General features: G+C 49.8%; 6 protein-coding genes across 6 annotated transcripts; 5 read left to right on the top strand and 1 right to left on the bottom strand.

Moving 5' to 3' along the window:
- Positions 1 to 1,229: 1,229 nt before the first annotated feature.
- On the top strand, positions 1,230 to 3,525 carry VFPPC_12395 (beta-glucosidase; the record flags this gene model as incomplete). The annotated part of the gene is made up of 4 exons (XM_018290292.1): positions 1,230 to 1,444; positions 1,495 to 2,163; positions 2,219 to 3,051; positions 3,122 to 3,525. 4 exons carry the CDS (start codon positions 1,230 to 1,232, stop codon positions 3,523 to 3,525), a joined length of 2,121 nt encoding a protein of 706 aa, XP_018136378.1.
- Positions 3,526 to 4,151: 626 nt separating this feature from the next.
- On the bottom strand, positions 4,152 to 6,587 carry VFPPC_12394 (ribonuclease H-like protein; the record flags this gene model as incomplete). Its single annotated transcript, XM_018290291.2, has 3 exons — positions 4,152 to 4,853; positions 4,925 to 5,614; positions 5,685 to 6,587. The coding sequence occupies 3 exons, from the start codon at positions 6,585 to 6,587 to the stop codon at positions 4,152 to 4,154; spliced, it is 2,295 nt and encodes a 764-aa protein (XP_018136377.1).
- Positions 6,588 to 7,301: 714 nt separating this feature from the next.
- On the top strand, positions 7,302 to 8,354 carry VFPPC_12393 (ATP-dependent DNA helicase PIF1; the record flags this gene model as incomplete). Its single annotated transcript, XM_018290290.2, has 1 exon — positions 7,302 to 8,354. The coding sequence occupies one exon, from the start codon at positions 7,302 to 7,304 to the stop codon at positions 8,352 to 8,354; it is 1,053 nt and encodes a 350-aa protein (XP_018136376.2).
- Positions 8,355 to 9,809: 1,455 nt separating this feature from the next.
- On the top strand, positions 9,810 to 11,471 carry VFPPC_12392 (DDE superfamily endonuclease; the record flags this gene model as incomplete). The annotated part of the gene is made up of 1 exon (XM_018290289.1): positions 9,810 to 11,471. The coding sequence occupies one exon, from the start codon at positions 9,810 to 9,812 to the stop codon at positions 11,469 to 11,471; it is 1,662 nt and encodes a 553-aa protein (XP_018136375.1).
- A 1,106-nt stretch (positions 11,472 to 12,577) lies between these two features.
- Positions 12,578 to 14,795, top strand: VFPPC_11434 (restless-like transposase; the record flags this gene model as incomplete). The annotated part of the gene is made up of 2 exons (XM_018290365.1): positions 12,578 to 13,826; positions 13,888 to 14,795. The coding sequence occupies 2 exons, from the start codon at positions 12,578 to 12,580 to the stop codon at positions 14,793 to 14,795; spliced, it is 2,157 nt and encodes a 718-aa protein (XP_018136374.1).
- A 2,445-nt stretch (positions 14,796 to 17,240) lies between these two features.
- VFPPC_12390 (fatty-acid amide hydrolase) lies at positions 17,241 to 18,564 on the top strand (the record flags this gene model as incomplete). Its single annotated transcript, XM_018290288.1, has 4 exons — positions 17,241 to 17,725; positions 17,813 to 18,106; positions 18,154 to 18,383; positions 18,449 to 18,564. 4 exons carry the CDS (start codon positions 17,241 to 17,243, stop codon positions 18,562 to 18,564), a joined length of 1,125 nt encoding a protein of 374 aa, XP_018136373.1.
- Between the last annotated feature and the right edge of the window lie 698 nt (positions 18,565 to 19,262).

Below are 19,262 nucleotides of genomic sequence, written 5' to 3' on the forward strand. Positions count from 1 at the left end.
TCCCACCCCGCATTCCCACCTGCTGGACTGCGGAGGCCAATAATGGAATCACACGGTAGACTCCCGGAGGACCCTTCGTGGCTTGCGCTCAATCCGGTTTCATCTGGACGGTTCTGGATATAATGGAGTGCAGTTCATGTTGGATACGCCTTGACAGGGATTGCGATGATTGGTGGCGGCGTATTTCCCTGCCAAGCCGCCGCGGTAGTGTGTTCCTGAGCAATGTGGTTGGCCACATGACACGTGCCCATAGCCGCAGTGTCACACAAACAACCAGTCCCACGCTCCATACCACGCTCGGTCAGGTCCTCACGGAACACAGACGCTATAATGCGTGGTGTTTGGACCTACGTCGAGATCAAGGCTCACACACGCCGTCTCAGGCGCCGCCAGCAGCTTCGTTTCCAAGAACTGCACCACAAAAGCAGGTCTTTCCCTTGCAAGGGCTACGAACTACCGTACCTCTGACTCGTACTCTTCAAGATAATTCCCATAGATCTGTATGATGCCAATTATGATACCTGTGGAGCTAATTGTCTCACGTACAGTTGTTCCACGGTGAACTATGATAGTGGTGGCGGACCTTTCTCTGGCCCTGACGGTTCCAATCGGCATCGTCGCTTTATGGTCGATCACGAGCGCATACGTTCCAATCACCGTTGGGTCTCTCGGTCCCTGCATTGGTATCTTTCTTAAGTGGCGTCCGACGCTCAATAGTCCCAGTTGAATGGCTGGCTGCGCCTCAGCTCAGAACGAAGCTATTCCCTTTGGGCTTTCCGCGTAAGTATTTCGCCTGTTGTGCATGGAGACGGCCCGAATAAGACCAAGGGAGTATCGGTCGATGATAATTACCATATCCTGCCGTTGTATACTGTACACAGCGTCGGCTCTTGTAACGGCGCGAGTGAGAGTCATTGCGCCAGTGGCCTTTGTCGTCAGGCAGGGGCTCAACAGAAACGCAATAATTCGCATCGGCCCTTCTCACTATTTTCGTGGCGCAGTTGTATTGTTCGATACATTTGTGGCGTCTGGTTCGACGGATGCGGAGTGCTAGTCTGGTTCAATACTTCCATCGACCTGAGGGCAGTGGAAGTGTCCAGGTATAAAGATGAGGAATGTCGCTGTAAAGTCAGTTAAGTTTCGACAGAATTTCAACCAAATACCGCGCACTATACGCCGGCCACGCTCGCCACCGTGAAGTTCAAATGCACTTCGTTACCTTATACGTTATGGCTCTAGCCTCTCCAGTCCTAAGCAAGGCTGGAGATGGCGATTGGGCAGGACCTTATGCTAAAGCAATCGCCGCCCTGCCGCGACTGTCACAGCAGGACAAGATCTCTATGGTTACCGGTTTTGCTAAGAATGAACAACCCTGCACCGGGTTGACCGCGGTAGTTCCTTCTATTGGGTACCCGCGTCTCTGTCTCCAGGATGGCCCTCTCGCGTGAGTGATGCCGACGAATATAACTGTTCAAAGTATCTGATACATCCTAGCGTCAAAAACTTAGTGAATGCGACAGTCTTTCCGGCTGGGATCCAGGCGGCCAGCACATGGGATACGTCGCTGATCTATTCGAGAGGGTTTGCTCTCGGCGCCGAGTCAAAAGCGGCCGGCGTCCATGTCCTCCTCGGGCCAGCGGGTGGTCCTCTTGGGAAGATTCCAACCGGAGGTCGGAATTGGGAAGGATTCTCCCCTGATCCTTACCTAACAGGCATCGCAATGGCAAACACCATTAACGGTATGCAAGCAGCTGGGGTTCAAGCTTGCGCAAAACATGTCATTGGCAATGAACAAGAGCAAAATCGGGAAGGAATCAGCTCGAACATCGACGATCGGACAAATCATGAGCTCTATCTCTGGCCTTTTGCTGACGCCATTAAAGCTAACGTCAGCTCAATCATGTGTTCGTACAACAAGGTCAATCGCACTCATGCTTGTGAAAATAAGCAGCTGCTGCAGGGCCTGCTAAAGGACGAGCTTGACTTTCAAGGATACATTATGAGCGACTGGGGTGCGCAGCACTCTACAGCCGAGAGTGCCAATGCCGGGTTAGATATGGCCTTCCCTTATCCAGAAGACGAGGATGCCGAAGACGGGTTGCCAAAAGAAAACGACGGGTTGCCAAAATACTGGGACGATAAGCTCACAAATGCAATATCTAGGTTTGTCTTCTACTCCGAAGCTAAGCGAGGTGAACGGATATTGACTAGGATATAGCAACAATGTGTCTCAAAGCCGTCTTGATGACATGGTCACACGTATCTTGGCCGGATGGTATTTAGTGGGCCAAGACAGTGGCTACCCTCCTCCTTCGAACGGCTCTGTCATATATGACCCGAATGACCACAAGATGTTGGCACGGAAAATAGCGCGAGACGGCATCGTTCTTCTGAAGAATGATAACAACACACTACCTCTGAAGAAATCCGACAGGTTGGCGATAATCGGTACCACCGCGGACAAAGCAGTGTATCAAGGTGGCGGCTCGGGAGGTGCGGACGCTCCACAACTCGTGGCTCCACTTGATGCAATAATGAAAGCAGGCACGGTTGTTGCGAACTCGACTAGCAATGACCCAAGCAACGGCGCTACGGCGGCAAACGCAGCAGCGACGGCGGTGGTATTTCTCAGCTCTTATTCAGGCGAAGCGGGGATGGGAGACGACCGATCTAATTTAAACCCTGATAAGAGCGGCAACGAACTTGTGGAAGCGGTCAGCAAAACTGGAAAGCCTACGATCGTCGTGATCCATAGCGTTGGGCCTCTGATTCTCGAAACTATCTGGAAACTTCCAAACGTGGTTTCCATTGTGTGGGCAGGCCTTCCCGGGCAGGAGTCCGGAAATGCTCTGGTCGACGTACTCTATGGGCAGATATCGCCGTCTGGGAAGCTCCCATACACGATCGCCCGGAACGAGAGCGACTACGGGACGTATATTATAGATGATGACCAGGGCTACCAGGACAATTTCACGGAAGGTCTCTACATCGACTACAGACATTTTGATAAGGAGGGGTTGCAGCCGAGATTTGCATTTGGGTTTGGCCTTTGTAAGTGCACCTGCTACTCGGTATATTTTCTGGTAAATAGGATTCCCGATCTAGGGCTAATTCCAAGAAGCATACACGACGTTCGACTATTCTGACCTGGAGTCTGTGATTGACGCACCGCCGGGAAATACAACACTGATTCCTGGTGGCAAAGCTGGGCTTTACGACACGGTCGCTACCGTGTCTGCAACTATCACGAATACTGGTAAGGTAACAGGCGCTGAGGTAGCTCAGCTCTACGTCGGGCTCCCTCCTTCGTCACCCGATACACCTATCAAACAGCTTCGCGGCTTTACTAAGATCAGCCTCAATCCTGGCGAACGTGGGACCGTTACCTTCAAGCTTAGGTGCAAAGATCTAAGCTACTGGGACGTGCGGACACAGGCTTGGGTCATGCCAAGTGGCACCTTCAACGTGTCTGTTGGTGCAAGCTCTCGCGACATCAGGTTAACAGACACCATATCGCTGGTGTAACGGGCTGAGCCCGATGGTGGCTTGGCTTGCACTCTCGCCTTCCGTCCCGGCCTGGCGGGCCGGGGACCCCAGCAACAAGCGAGATTGATGGCGTCGAGCTCGGGAGCTTAAAAGCTCCTCGACCTCTTTTTCTTGTTTCACTTTCTCTTTCTTCTTCAGCTTTGGATATTCGTTAGAATCATCTAGTCAGTTGTCAATATACTCGCTAGACCGTTACAATTGTTATCTTCGGGGTTCTGAATGATGTGTATCATGAGCATATATATCAAAGAAAAACAAGGAAATGATTTAGTCAGATTCTATTTGCGAGCTTTCTGAGAAAGACCCTATCTATAGCATCGTCTCAATCATGGAGACGTGCCCGGTTCGCTTCGAATTCCAATGCGAGGGGGCTGCGGAAGTGCTCAAGTTTGTTCACAGCATTCCTCGCAGCAGGCATGGCTATATGAATATGCACGCCGAATTTCTTATATTCATATTATATTCAGTCTGTCTAGCAAGGTACATATTCATATAACATATTCATGCATATTCATATAAGGCAAGGGCTCACGTGATGTCACGCTATGGCAGTATTGTTATGTAGCCGGGAGCTTCTGAATTGTTCCCATTTGACCTGCACGCTCTTATATATCGCCTTCTATGACCTCTGGATCACACGGGAGGCCTATCTCTCCCTCAGCAGAAGGTTTGATACGTCCCTCTCGCAGCCAGTTGCCCACACACTCAACCTTCTCAATGCTCTCAACCAACAAACGTAGTCTATCCCATCTAGCTGTGCGGCGAGCTCCTGAAAAGGTCCGCTCTGGTTCTGCTGATTCTGCGGGAACGGAGAGGATATCGATAGCCATACGGCTAAGTCGAGGATATACTGTACGAACGTCCTCACTACACCACCATTGAAGGGGCGTGGCGCCTTCGGCAAGTGCAATAGGTGCCTCGGAAATGAAGCTATCGAAGTCATCCTTACCGCGTGCCTTCGCCATCGTCTTTTGTTGCACCTCTAAGCGCATCTTTGAAAGCATGGTATCCTTCTCAGGCTTTGATAAACCAGGCGCAGCGAAAGATTGTTCTAGGAGATGACTTTCAACATTGCCATTGTACTCCTCCTCCCAGAGACTCCGGGCGGCTGCAAACGCGCCATCGTGCCACTCATGGGGCCAACATTCTTCTATGTAGCTCTTACGTTTAGAAGGATCGAGAAGAAGGGCGGCAGCGTATACGGGGATATCCTCAGTTATAGTATAATACTTATCGAGTACAAACCAGCACATATTGATGGAGTGGACTATACGATCATCACGGTTACTCGGCTGCGAGTAGTGTGCCTATATAGCTGCTCAGAATGCTGCATAAAATATAGATAATGTAGCAAGATAGGGTAAAAATAGCCGCATACCTTCCACTTTTCGCAATGTCCTAGGAGAAGGTCCAACAGCTCAAGTGACTGTGAGATTGAGGCCATATCGCCTTCAGCTTCCAGAGTGGCCTCATAGAATGGTTGAAGGAACTCTAGTGTCCTTTCTAGCATTTCCCAATCCCTTCTGGTCAGGGTATTGCCTTCGAGATCATTATCATGTTCGGCAGTAAACTGGATGATCTGTGACTTCTTCTTTAAGGCGACTGTGATAACTCTATGCCATGACGACCATCTCGTGATATTATCGATACCGAGTTGCTTGCCCACAGCATCATACCATTGATCGTTGTGTATGGCTGAGCTCCGTATGTAAACAGCAAGTGCATGAAGTTTTGCTAAGGCTGGAATTCCTTGCCAGCCAGCGAAGCGCTCATCGTTGTTACCGGCTCGTTTGCCTCTCGCATTCTTAAATATCCTGGGGGATCGCTCCTGCCGCTCTTCCCGTCGTTGTTCATCTCCTGCTGTGGATTCAGAACGTGCCGCAATTTCCGCCGGATCCAGCTCATGCAATTGCTGTGAGAACTCCTCTAGCATAGTTGAGCCAGGCTCACCGGCAGCAGCTTCAAGTGCGGCTCTAAGAGCTTCTTTTGAGCGAGCGAGGAGGAATGCTTGCAAGGCGATATGGATAATATGGCCGATGCAGCGAATTCTGCGCCGTTTGTGGGGGTACTCGGCCAGTATGTAGTTCAGTATGGGCTAGTTACAGCAGGGATAGTGGCAAAGCATGGGTTAAACTTACGCCTGATTCAGCTCTCAAAACCTTTGATAGTTCCGCCAAGCAGGTGTCGTTTGATGCAGCATTATCGCCTATGTAATAACCGAGGTTGTGAGCAGTAATATTGAACTTCCGCAGCGTGCTGGCAATCAGCCCAGCCTGTGTAGCACCAGAATGGTTGTATTTGCACTCTGGTAGTCCTAGTAGTGCTTTCTGAAGCTTGAAGTCGTCATCGACCCATTGAGCGCATATAGCGAGTACACCTTTGCGATGTGGCGATGTCCAGAGATCGGAGGATATGTGTATCTTCGACTGTGTTGCTTGAAGGTTCTCGGCAAGTTGCGAGCTGTATAGCGAGTAGTTGGAGTTAATATAGCCCATCGCCTGCTTTCGATTGCTGATGAGAAGGTCTCCAATGGCCGGATTGCATGCAAGACACAAGTCTCGCAGCTCAGAGTACTCCACCGTCGAAAAGGGCAGTCTGCGCCTTGTAAGGAGTCCCACGAGCGCCTCGATATAGGCTTGCTTGTTGAAGCTGTTGCGGAGAGCAGCCTGGGAGGGACGACGGACTATGTACGAATCGATATCACCCAGCGAAACCGTCGAAACATCAGAAACAAATGTCCTAGATGGAGTATCACTTACGGCTTCGCTTGCTCGTACCAGTGCGCGGTGAACCGTTTCTGCATGGTGTATAGCGTTTCCCGGTACCCGGTTCGACCATGGGGGATTCTGACAATGAAGACAAACGTAGGCACGATGCCCCTTAGTCTTTCTGCGCTTTGGGCCCGGTTCAACTGGAAAGTGTTGATCGGGATAGTCTATATAGAAAAGGCTGCTGAAGTTCCATGAAAGCTTTGATGCGAACGAGCCAATGGAGGAGCTGTCAGTCCATGAGGCCGAGGTCTCGGAAGTCTGTGAAGCCATCTTAGATGTTAATACTCTGCATAATGTGAAGCGAGTACGAAAAGATGCAGGGAAACGTAGCCTTAAGCCGGCGTCCCCATGTTGCTAAGTGTCAAGATACGTGAAATTAGCTAATTACACATCATCAAGCCCCAATGCGCCACTGCGCCAGGCACACAAAGTAGCTGGGTACGGAGCGCCGGTACTGTCTGTGGCAACCCTAACCCTTATATGAATATGCATGAATATGGATGCTCGTATTCATATTATATTCAAATAACTATTTGCATATGAATATGAATATATTCATGCATATTCATATAAGGCCTTGTTTGAATATTCATATAGCCATGTCTGTCCACGGCCGCACGTTTACATAGCCTATTTAAGATTCCTGTCAAATCCCCCCCACAGGGGCTCTCTCGGAAACTCTCAAGATCCAACCTGTGCTCTTTGCAGGCTCTCTTCAAACATTGCAAGTACCTTATTATTGACGAGAAGTCTATGATTGGCATTAAATTCCTAGGCCTTCTGGATCAACGTCTCAGAGAAATCTTCCCAGCCCGTCAGAATGAGATGTATGCCGGTGTAACGGTCCAAGTGAGTATATTGACAACTGACTAGGCGACTACTACGAGTATCCAAAGCTGAAGAAGAAAGAGAAAACAGAACAAGAAAAGGAGAGCTCTTGAGCTCTTGAGCTCCTGAGCTCGACGCCGTCAATCTCGCTTGTTGATGGGTCCCGGCCCGGCAGGCCGGGACGGAGGCGAGAGTGCAAGCCGAGCCACTTCTCGGGCTCAGCCCGTTACAGCCGGCATCAACATCTTTGTCTGTGGGGATTTCCACCAACTCCCTCCTATTGCAGCCACTGTGATGTACTCAAATCTTCCCAACGCGCGAAACGCTGACTTTTCGACCGGCCAACAAGCATACCGAGCCCTGGATACAACAGTCCGGTTGGCACAGTTGATGCGGCAAGATGGCGATGACGAGGAGACGCTTCGGTTCCGCCGCGCGCTCGAGGAGTTGCGGGTTTATCAAGTATCCCAGCAGAGTTGGCAGCTTTTGAATACTCGAGTACAGAATGAACTAACCCCTAATGAGGTAGAATCCTTCAAGGATGCACTGCGTCTTTACTTCCGTCGAGAGGAGGTTCGTGTGCATAACCACCAGCGCCTCCGCGACTGCAAACAGCCTATCCTTAGAATCAAGTCTACGCATACAGGCCGAGGCGCGGAGAGGGCAAACGATGACGAGGCAGATGGATTGGACCCTCAGCTTTGCATCTGTTTAGGGGCGAGGGTTATGTTAACAGACAATATCTGGGTTGAGAATGGCTTGGTGAACGGGTCTATGGGGACGGTGAAGGATATCGTCTGGAACGAGGGGCAAGATCCTACCAAAGATATGCCAGCTGCGATTATGGTAGAAGTCGATGATTACGACGGGCCCAAGTTCCCCGGCACCAACTACATCCCCATCTTCCCTGTCACCAGACGATTCGAATACAAAAAACGTGACTGTTCGCGCACTAACTTCCCTCTCCGCCCTGCATACGCCATTACGGTACACAAGGCGCAAGGATTGACACTGAAACAAGTGGTCTGGAACCTAGAACGGAGGGATCATGCGCCAGGATTGTCATACGTTGCCATATCTCGAGTTAAGAAACTCTCTTCCATTATGTTTGAGACGCCATTCGACCTAAGTCGATTCACAACCAAGGTGAGCTCGAATATGAAGGATAGGGCAAGGGATTGGGATCTGCGCACACTCCAGTGCTTGTAAATAGATTGGTATATCAGGCCAAACATAGTAAATATGAATATGAAGGTGCAAAGAGAGCTTTTCATGATGATCGATAAAGCTTGCGCTGGCATCCTAACTGCGGGGGGTACGGGGGGCCGCAGGTCCCTCGTTTGAATAAAATTTAACCTGATTTGATTTGATTTGGATAAATTTGATTTGATTTGAATAGATTTGAATTTGATTTATCTGTTTGCAGCCCTGGTGACCTGATCTTGACGATATAGACAAACTGTCAGACAACTGTGGGATTACATAACGTCACCTATGACGGCAGCGAAGGTGCCAATGGTATTGAGATGTGCTATTTATCCGACGGCAGTTTGGATTGTTGGGGCAACGATGTGTAATTGCGCATATGCTCCCAATTGTGGCTCTACCCTCGATCTGGCCTGAATTGTCACCTCATGATCCCTGCGCCGATCCTTGCTAGGTGGCGTTGGCAGGGTGGAACCACGGGATGTTGAACGGTGCGACAGTTGAAGCAATAATATGGGTTGCAGTGACTCAAAAACCGAATGCGGCTAACGCAGCCCACAGCCATGGCGAAGGGGTCTAATTGGTCAGCCAAGGCTCAGCCCTCCTGCCACAATTGTACGTGGGTGGGGTGTCGAAGAACATTGGAAGGCGATGACTTCACTTTGCCACGTAATTGGCCGTTAGTTGTGCCCACACAAACCCGGCGGACAAACATCTGGCCTGTGCCTGGCTCCATAGTTGCATCCGCGGTGCAGCGGGATTCTCCCTCGTGAATTGAGTAGTTTTCAATAGTTCGCTCCTCGGCGTCAATCTAACAGTTGCCCTGTCTGTTAGATTCACGATGCTCCACTTAATTCACTACAAGGGTTGTGGTCGATTACTGAAGCCGAAAACTGATGATTGTATTCATTGATGCTTGTATCTTCTGTGCGTTCTGGTCGGGCGGGGAGACAAAGTCTCCCTGCCTGCCGGCACCGCCACACGCCACTATCGCTATAGCCAACTTTCAATTTTAGTGTTAGATTGACACTGAGGAGTGAATTAATGAAGTTTAGTTAATTCACGGGAAGAAGCACCAGCTATAACGATACGGGTTGTGGCTGAGTATATTGGGTTGGGCTACAGCCTAACCCCGCTCCCGCAAGAATGAAAAAAGAACAACACAAGAATGAATCAATAAGATTATTAATTAATTATTACATAACCCATCGTGAATAAGAATAACCCCGGTGTATCTAACATTTAGCGCCGTTTTAATTGCACACTCTCCCGCCAATCTATCACTGTCATCCGGTTACTCGTGCCACGCCCCACTTTACTTGGAACTCGCGAGCTCGCACCATCTAAAGATGGTGCTGGACACCACAATAGCCAGTACACCGCAATAGCCACATTTTCCACCATCTGACTTGAACCCCCCTGCAAGTCAACCAACTCACGATCTTTTGACAAGTTGGAATGGAAGCACGTATTCAAGAAGCAGTTAGATATGTTGATGATTTTCCTGATGCGAAAGTGGCTAAGGTGGCTCGAGAATTTGGCGTGCCACGTAATCGATTGCGATACCGCCTTCAGGGCCGGCCTCCCAAAATAGGCAGACCGGCTGTAAATTTGAAGCTTTCGCGACCAGAAGAGGCGGCGTTATGTCGTTATATCGATCGTCTTGATAATATCAACCTTGCAGTGCGCCCCGAGTTCATCACTGACGCAGCAAACCATATTCTGCGTGAGCGATCGGGCAGAGCCGATCTCGTTATTGGCAGCAAGTGGACTTCTCGCTTTCTGAAGCGACACGGCTACTTCAAAACGCTCCAAAAGAAGCTTCATTCAGAGCGTCAAGCTTCTGAGGACCTCACCCGAGTCAGTCAGTATTTCCAGAGTCTCCAGAAGGTCATCCAAGAGAAGGGTATACCTCCTGATGATATCTGGAATATGGATGAGACCGGATTTCGAATCGGAGCTGGCAAGGATCAATTGATCGTCACTAAACGGAGGAGAGCTCATTATTTTGGTATCCCTGAGAATAGGGAGTCTGCCACTGCCATCGAGGCCGTCTCAGCCAGTGGAGAGTTCATTCCAGCGTTCTTAATTCTGTCTGGACAGGTGCACATGACTTCCTGGTATCAGATACCTGGGCTAGATCTTGATACAGTTATCCGACCTACATCGACTGGTTACTCAAATGACGAAATTAGTCTGGAGTGGCTTCAACACTTTGACAAGCATTCGGCAAAGTCCTCGAGAGGCTCGAAGCGTCTGTTAATTCTCGATGGCCACGGCTCTCACCACACAAGACAGTTCATTCAGTATTGCGACGAACACGACATTATTCCATTTGGTATGCCTCCGAATCTCACGCATATCCTCAAGCCTCTGGATGTTGTAGTCTTTCAGCCATTGAAGCATTACCACGCCAAGGCGCTGGATGTTATGGTCAGAGACGGCCTTGTCAACATAACCAAGCTTGAGTTCCTTCCCTGCATTCAGCAAGTACGATCACAAGCATTCAAACAAAGTACCATACGCTCTGCATTCCGAAAAACAGGAATCTGGCCGCCCAATCCACAAGTGATACTCCAGCTTTTGGATGCTTGTCAAAGCAAAAAGACACCATCCCCTCCTGCCACGTCCTCATCATACTCCTCATCATTCGAGACGCCCTTGACTCTCCGGCATATAAATAAAGTAGCTGACAAGTTGGAGACCGTACTACAAGAAGACGAAGATCTAAATCCCGAGTTTACTCGCGATTTGAGCCGCTTTATTCGGGGATCCCTGTCACTAGCCACCGAATTGGTGCAGACCAAAAGAGATCTGGGAAGGACTAAAATGGCCGAGCGCATTCAACAACAACGCAGGGCTATGAGGAATACACAATTGCAATCAGGAGGGGTTTTAACAGTCGCACAAGGCCGAGAAATGGTACAGAAAAGGGAGGAAGACCAGATCGCTAAAGCTAGAAAGACGGTCGAGGCGGCGGAGTTGAAGGCACACAACGCACGCAGGCGGTGGTTTGAAGAAGCAGCAAAAGAGGCTCGTAAATGGAGGGCATCTGGGAGACTGGGACGAGTAGAAATATGCGATTCTGAGTACGGTACGCGGTGGTTGAAGCGATTTTAGTTGGAGAAGTCGAAAATGTGGCTATTGCGGTGTACTGGCTATTGTGGTGTCCAGCACCATCTTTAGATGGTGCGAGCTCGCGAGTTCCAAATAAAGTGGGGCGTGGCACGAGTAGTCCACTAGGTCTGTTAGATAGGTGAGAATATGCGACTAAAGCGGCGCAAATTCATACTGTGGCATGTGGCTGTCTGGACCAAGGGTAGCAAAGAACTTCCCCGCCCACAGGAAATTGGAAAAGAACAAGGAACAATAATAACAACAAGTTCATCAATTTATGTATGAATAATTGAATAATTCATCAATTACACCCGTCGTGATCCAAGTAAGGCAACGTAAATCTAACAAGGTCCCCCCGTCTCCACAAACCGGGGCGCGTCACAAATGGCGTGTATTTGAGTGGGGCATATTCTTGGCCTACTGTCAGATTCTCAGCCATCACAAGATCAGAGATAACAGAATCTCCAAAGGCTGGCCAAACCACCTGGATTCTATCAGGTGGCTGGGAAACCTCCTCAACGAAGATAAAAGACCTTCCTCTCTCTGATCAAATGAGAAGGGGGGAGAAGACAATAATAATCAACTTAATTACAACATTTTAAAGATAGAACTCTCATCGTGATTGGTGCCACCGTATTTCTAACAGGTTCACTAAAAAGATGGGCCTAAGCAGAGAAGATGGCAGCGCGTCCAGCGACTTGGGACACTGCACGGACCCACTCTAGCGCAACGCCCGAAGAAGCTCAGCAATTTGCCTCGCTCTCGGTCAATTCCATTCATTTCAAACTTTAGAGTGGTTTCTGTAATTGTCCAACGAGTTACCAGAGTACCAAGTCGGGGAAAATTTGCAATAGAACAAGTGAACAAGTTGTTCGAAATAGTAAAGATATGTTTCATAAACATTGAAACAAAACCGAAACCAGTGATGTAATTAATCGGGGCGATTAATTAGCGATTCATTGAATCTGAATCCAAGCCCAGGATTAATTATCTGAATCGGGCTCTCCAGGATTAATTAAGTTTCAGCGATTAATTAAAGTGGGACCAGTGTCCAACTCGTGCATATGGTTGGTTGGTCATGACACGACCTCTGTGTCTTGTCGGGCACAATGCATCGCTTTTCGCAGGTTAACCGCAGCAATACTGGTACCATGGCGGCTAATGTAGCTCTATTTGCCCGTTCTGCCGATGACGACTATTTGGCGGTGCCAGAGAAGCCCGTCGAGGACGCCGACACCACCGCGGAGTCCTCTCAATTCTCAGAATCCTCTTCTCCCCTAGCGCGTAGAAAACGTGTCCGCACCCCTACTGCGCTCAACATTTGGGCAGAGAGCCGTCAGCCAAATCGCCATGAGCCCGAACGCAACAAGCATGGCCAGAAGATATGGTATTGCAAGCGTTGCTCCTATTCCCAGGCTGCCCATAACAGAGTCCGTGGCCATCTGCGGGATAAGCACTGCGTACTGATTTTCGAGCACCAGTCAGCTAAGAAGCTTGGACAGGGAGTCGCAATTGACAGACTGTTTAGACAGCAAGCCGCGAGACAAAACGGACAGGATGTTGAGCGGGAGAGATACCTTCGTGCATCAGTCGATGAAGTCGCGTATAATCAAGCGCTGGTGAACCTTATCACGGCGCATAGTCTTCCCCATAGCCTGGTCGAGTGGCCCGAATGGTATGCTCTACTTCACACGGTGAACCACATGGCCCCAAGAGTTGTCACACACAGCCGTGGGCAAGTTCCAAAGCTGTTGGAGGCGAGCTTCGCCACACATCGCGAGAACTTGATATCAAGGCTCATAGCCTCGCCTACGCAAATACACTTCAGCATTGACATCTGGTCCTCCCCAAACCACCATAGCTTTCTTGCAATCGTGGCTCACTATATTGACCTAGCAAGCCGGCAACTACGAAAAGCCTTGCTTGCCCTGCGAGAGCTCGAAGGTTCTCACACCGGTGAAGCTATTGCAGAGACGTTCCTCCAGGTCGTCGATTCCTACGGTGTCCGCGCCAAGATGGGATACTTTACGCTTCTTAACGCTTACAACAATGACACAATGATGCACACTGTTGCCGAGACCTGTGGCTTCAATTCCACTCATCGAAGACTTCGCTGTAACGGCCATATCATAAATCTGGCCGTGCAGGCGTTTCTGTTCGGTAAGAACAAGGAGGCTTCTGATGAGGCATTGCGTCAAGTTTCACGGCTGTCCCGCAGGGAACAGGAGGGAGCTGTTGGAAGAGCGGAGACGGCAACTGCCTGGCGGCAATATGGGGCACTCGGTATGCTGCACAATCTTGTGGTGTGGATTCGCTCATCAACCCAGCGTTACCAAGCGTTCCTGCAGGCTGCTGGCCGTATGATCCCCGCAGGACAACTCGACGAGATGGAACTCTTGGTATCGAATGATTCATGTAGCCATCGCACTCCGCAAAGAGCTTAACAGCTTTATGGATGATCGTTATTCAGAGAGTGACATCAGATTTGATTACCTCCATCCAGAACACTGGCAGGAGCTCCAAGAGATCCACGATTTTCTACAACCTTTCTATGAGATTACTAAAGACACTCAATGGGACAAGACGTCTTTGGATGAGGTGATTTGCTCCATGGACTTTCTTGTTACGCATTACAAAGCAGCCATGGAGCAATTCCAGCACAACACTACCATGGTTGATCGCATTATGACCAGCTGGTACAAGTTCGACGATTACTATACGCGTACAGATGACACACCAGTCTACGCTGCGGCAATCTTGCTTCATCCTAGCCTCAGAGAAGCACATCTGAAGGAGGCATGGAAGGACCAACCTCAATACATTGGCCCAGCGATTGCGGCCGTGCGCAAGCTATGGGATGATTTCAAGCCGCAGCAAGAGCCAGAAATCGAGGAGGACCTTTCGGCTTACGAGGCATACAAGAAACGGATCTACCAAAAGTCATCTTGCCATGATGAATTCAGCCGATTCATCGAGGGTCCAACGCTGCCAATTGGCGACTCTTCTGCCCTTTCTTGGTGGCTTGAGCCGACGCAGCAAACCTCCTACCCCTCTCTCTATCATCTTGCAATAAATATTTTCTCGATACCAGCGATGTCAGCGGAAGCCGAACGCGTGTTTAGTGGGGCCCGACGTACGGTTTCTTGGGATAGAGGTCGGCTCTCTGCACAGATAGTGGAGTATACGGAGTGCTTGAAACACTGGATTAAGAGCGGGCTCCTGGACCAGCCATATATGATTCCTGAACCAATGGACGCTGAGTTGGATTCTAGAGACATAGAAATGTTGTCTGAGGGTATTGAACCCCGTGTAGTCCCATTAGAATAAACATATGGGCGTTTCGACGGATCGGGAGCTAATTAATCGTTGAATCCGATAATTAATCCTGAATCCGAGGCGGGATTCAGTAATTAATCTGAATCCAGGTTCGGATTCAGATTAATTGATTAATTACATACCTGGGTGGAACGGAGTAACTCGCGCGCTGATTAGAAGGTAACTCGCCAGCTGTCTTTCGACTGCATCGCTCTACTAATTCGTTCCTTCTGAGTAGTGTAATACACGCTGGGGTTCTCAGTACAACTCTTTTTTCTCACTCCTTCGCTCTCGAGACCCTGCCAGAGACTGGTCTATCCGAAAAGATGTTCGGGAGGAGCAGCGATCACGAGACTGCCCCGTTCTGCTGCCTGAAGCCGTTCGAATCATCAAAGACAACAGCTTCTGGCTAAAACTCGAGGCGGTTGCTGTTCTAAAGCCCGTAAACGAATTTCAACACGCTTCCGAAGCTGATGGAGCGGGAATCGCATACGTCGTGAATCGCTGACTGCAAGTCAAACGCAAATGGGCTGAGATGAGAGAGGCTGATCAGTTTCCCGATGTTCCGTGGGACGATATTAACGCGATCTTCCAAGCACGGCTTGATAAGCAAACGTACGACATACATTGGATCGCCGATGCCCTCCGGCCCGATACAACCGGCCCAAATTCGAAGCTGCCGCCTAGCGTCTTCGCGCGCGTACAAGAGTATTTGCGGAAACAGTTGAAAAACGACAGCGAATATCACCGTGCTCTTTCCGAATTCACACATTTCCGGATGCGTACTGGCGGCCCAGACGGCTTATTTAATAAGCACAGTGCTGTATACGACGATGGCTTTAAGCCAGCAATGGCATGGCAGTGTCTCCTCAACCAGGGCTCGATTCTGGCTAGAGTAGCTGTGAAGATCATGAACACACTTGCGAACTCCGTACCCTCAGAACGAAGCTTCTCTGCTATTAGTTTTATACATACAAAAGCTCGGAATCGCCTTACGCCAGTGCACGCTGACATGCAGGCCTTCATTTTTATGAACGACCGCGTGTTGGATCGTCTCAAGGACCAGAAGTGTTCCCATAAGAAGCGCTGGGCGGATCTTGAGGAGAAGGATTGGCTAGAACTCGAAGATTCATATCTCGAGTTGTTTGTAAATGCGCATGGCAGGAAGGTCTGGATGGATGGCGCAATGGCCTCAACCAACACGGACTTTGAGTAGGAGGGTGTATTACAGTCGACAGGTGATATATTGGGTGTTGGCACCGAGGTGGAATCTGAGGTTTGAGGCCCAAAAATGGTAGAAGGGCGGGGCTCACTATTACCCAAAATGGAAAGGGGAAATTTGTATGAACGTACTTGTACGTACGACTCAATGGTACGTACGGTACTATGGCCAAAATACAGTACGTACATACGTACGTGTACTATAAAGTTGCATCACTACATCTGGCACAGCACCTCGTTGGCTGGGAATCGATGAAGGGGTGGACTACGATAGTTGACCCTTGTAAAGAAGGCAGCGAGCTAGAGGCCTCCATTTCCAAAGGAAATCACGAAACCTGAAGCCGGAAGATTGAGCACACATTGGTGTTGGATGTGCTTAAGGTGTTGTTCTATCAACGCGTCTTGCGGACGTACTTGGAGCAATTCAGTTTCGAGGATAAACGCGTCGCGGACACGACATCACATGATGCGACTTTTATTTTCAGCCAATCAGAACTCGGGAAGAATTTAGCCGTTTAGCCGAGGATTCTTTTTGCCCTGGGACGACGAGTAGAATAGTGTCACGTGCTGTGGATTTTTGACGCTTGCGCTGGCAATGATACGGAAATGAGGTGATTATCCCCATTGTCAAGATCTCAGTTCCATCAACACTACTAATATGGCTTTTGTCACCGGATCAGATAGCGACAACAGCTCCGAATTAACTACCCTGGTTTCTGGAAATACGCCAACTCTTCCGGCCTAAGAACAGCCTTCAATTGAGACAGACTCTATGCCTTGAGGAACGAAAGGCTCTTCCTTCCGTGCCCTCTTACACACGGACCGCATAGCGCCCTGAACCCTTCCAGCCACGACCGTGCCACCTTCCCTCCATCCTCCTTCCATTCCAAGCGATGCCAGTCCCGATCAGCCACACTTCCGTCCTAGTCCCGTCCTCGTCCCGTCCTCGCAAACAAAAAGACCGATCGTTGAAGATCCGCTCCGGCCCCGATCCACGCACTCCCCGTCCTTGGTTCTCAAGGTGGATGCTTCAAGCTCACAATGCCTACAAATCAATCTCAACGAGAGAAGAATTTGCCCTTGCACAGAGAGAGGGGCATTTCCTGGAAAGACACACTTGCGGCGGTACTTGACCGACTCGCAGGACCGTCCAATCCTGCCAAGGGGACGTGAAGTGTGTTTTCTTTTGCCGGTCCCCTCTTTCCCCCTCACTACCTTTTACTACAACAGTCCCCCATGGCGGCCGAGTTCAAGATATGGCCATCGCTGGCCTCCAGGCACGGACTTCTCCATCGATACGTATTTGGGGCCATGGCCAAGTGTCCCCATCACCCTCTCTTGCTTCCCATATTGATGAACCCACTTTATCATCAAGCCCCGAGAACAGCCGGCCAAGGTCTCCTCTGTGCCGCACTGGGAATTGGCACCGACATTGGCGGCTCTGTCAGAGTCCCAGCAGCATTTTGTGGGGTGTATGGTCTTCGCACCACAGCTCTACGCAATCCATACAAAGGTGTCTGTATACCGGGACGTGGACAGGAAAGCATCCACTGCGTCATTTCGCCGCTAGCCAACAGTGTCGCGGATCTCGATCTGTTCCAGGGCGCAGTACTTGACCGGGAACCTTGGGAGGAAGAAACATCACTGGTGCCACTGCCATGGAAGAGAATAGGCCCGTTCCAACCCGCGCAGATTACGTTAGGTGTTATCTGGGACGACGAGTGAGTACCGAAATGGTTCCCAGAGAAATCCAAGGAAGCTTATCTCGGGACTCGAACCTTTGTGGCTAACTCATCCTTTCTGCTCAGATGTGTCCCCCCCCATCCGCCGGTCACCCGCGCTTTGAAATATGCCGTATCCAAACTTCGGCAATCCGGTACCAAAGTGGTTGATTTTGCCCCATACAACCACCAGGAGGGATGGGATATTGTCTCAGCACTCTACTTCCCTGATGGCGCCCGCACTCAGAAGGACATCTTGGCGAGCGGTGGGGAACCGGTTGCCTTCTTGACAGAGTGGGCTTTTAGTGTATCAAACATCAATCCTATCTCTGTAACAGAAAATTGGGAACTAAACATTCGGCGCGATGCCTACCGGGAGACGTAGGTGCCACCGTCGATCACGTTTGTTCTTCGCTAACAGGTATAAGCTACCATCACATCATGAAAGACCGTGGTGTCGATTTCATCCTTTGCCCTGCTTACGTTGGCGCCGCCGCAACCTTGGGTGGTGGACAATATGTTCATTACACGTCCGTCTGGAACGTTCTCGACATGCCTTCCATAACTTTTCCGACAGGTTTGAAAGTCGACCCGGTGATAGATACGGTATGTGAATACCAATTTCGTTCCGCGGTGGACGAGCGGGAGTCCAAGAAGTGTAAGTCTGACTGCGCAAACTCATTTAACGTTTGGCACCCATGATAACGAAATGAATTCTCCCAGACACCCCCGAGACCTACGTAGCCGCTCCCATTGCGTTACAACTTGTAGGAAAGCACTTCCGCGACGAAGAGACCGTGGCTGCAGCCGACCTTGTGTCAAGGATCATACAAGAATGAGAGTCTGTTTCTATGAGCCGATGGTACCGACGGGACTGGGGACTTTATCGGAGCTCCCTGCCAGGATATTTCGTACAATGGCTGACATACCCGATGTGGTGGATTAAATCGTTCGATGTCAAGTGTATTTAGTTTTCATATGATCCCACTGTTTTAGGTGGGAAATCAAGAGTCTGTAGGAGGAGTCTCGTTGCGCGATTCACTGGGGATCTTCTATCGATCGTTGTCCAGTTATCCAATCAAGCGTGCTATGTGACATTGTCATACTATAAGGATCTTGACCACCGGAACAACTCTCAGTCGACTCACTTCGTGACTTGTGGGGCAACAACCCTTGATGACTGTTTCGCTGGATCCCGCCGGTATACATGTATATCAACCGTTTCTCTTTTCTCTTCGATAGTCAATTATACTTCTGCGTCAATACCTCATTTACAAAGAGTTATTTGGGTCGATTCTCGTCGAGATATCGAGCAAGCATAGATTCGTTCGGCCGGACAGCCTGTTGCGGTTTGGCGCCACGGCTAGACCCGCGGGGATAGTACATTGGCACCAGAATCTCGTCCTGGTTCCTCGTTGAATAATAATAACGCACCCATGGATGTTGCTTGCGATTGGTTAACGACTTGGGCATAGTGGGATTCTAGTGTTCAAATTGTAAAAGCACAACAAGCAGAAGGGCGTCGGAATGTGTCGAG

Source organism: Pochonia chlamydosporia, chromosome 3 (genome assembly GCF_001653235.2).
Source record: "Pochonia chlamydosporia 170 chromosome 3, whole genome shotgun sequence".
Classification (NCBI taxonomy): Eukaryota; Fungi; Ascomycota; class Sordariomycetes; order Hypocreales; family Clavicipitaceae; genus Pochonia; species Pochonia chlamydosporia.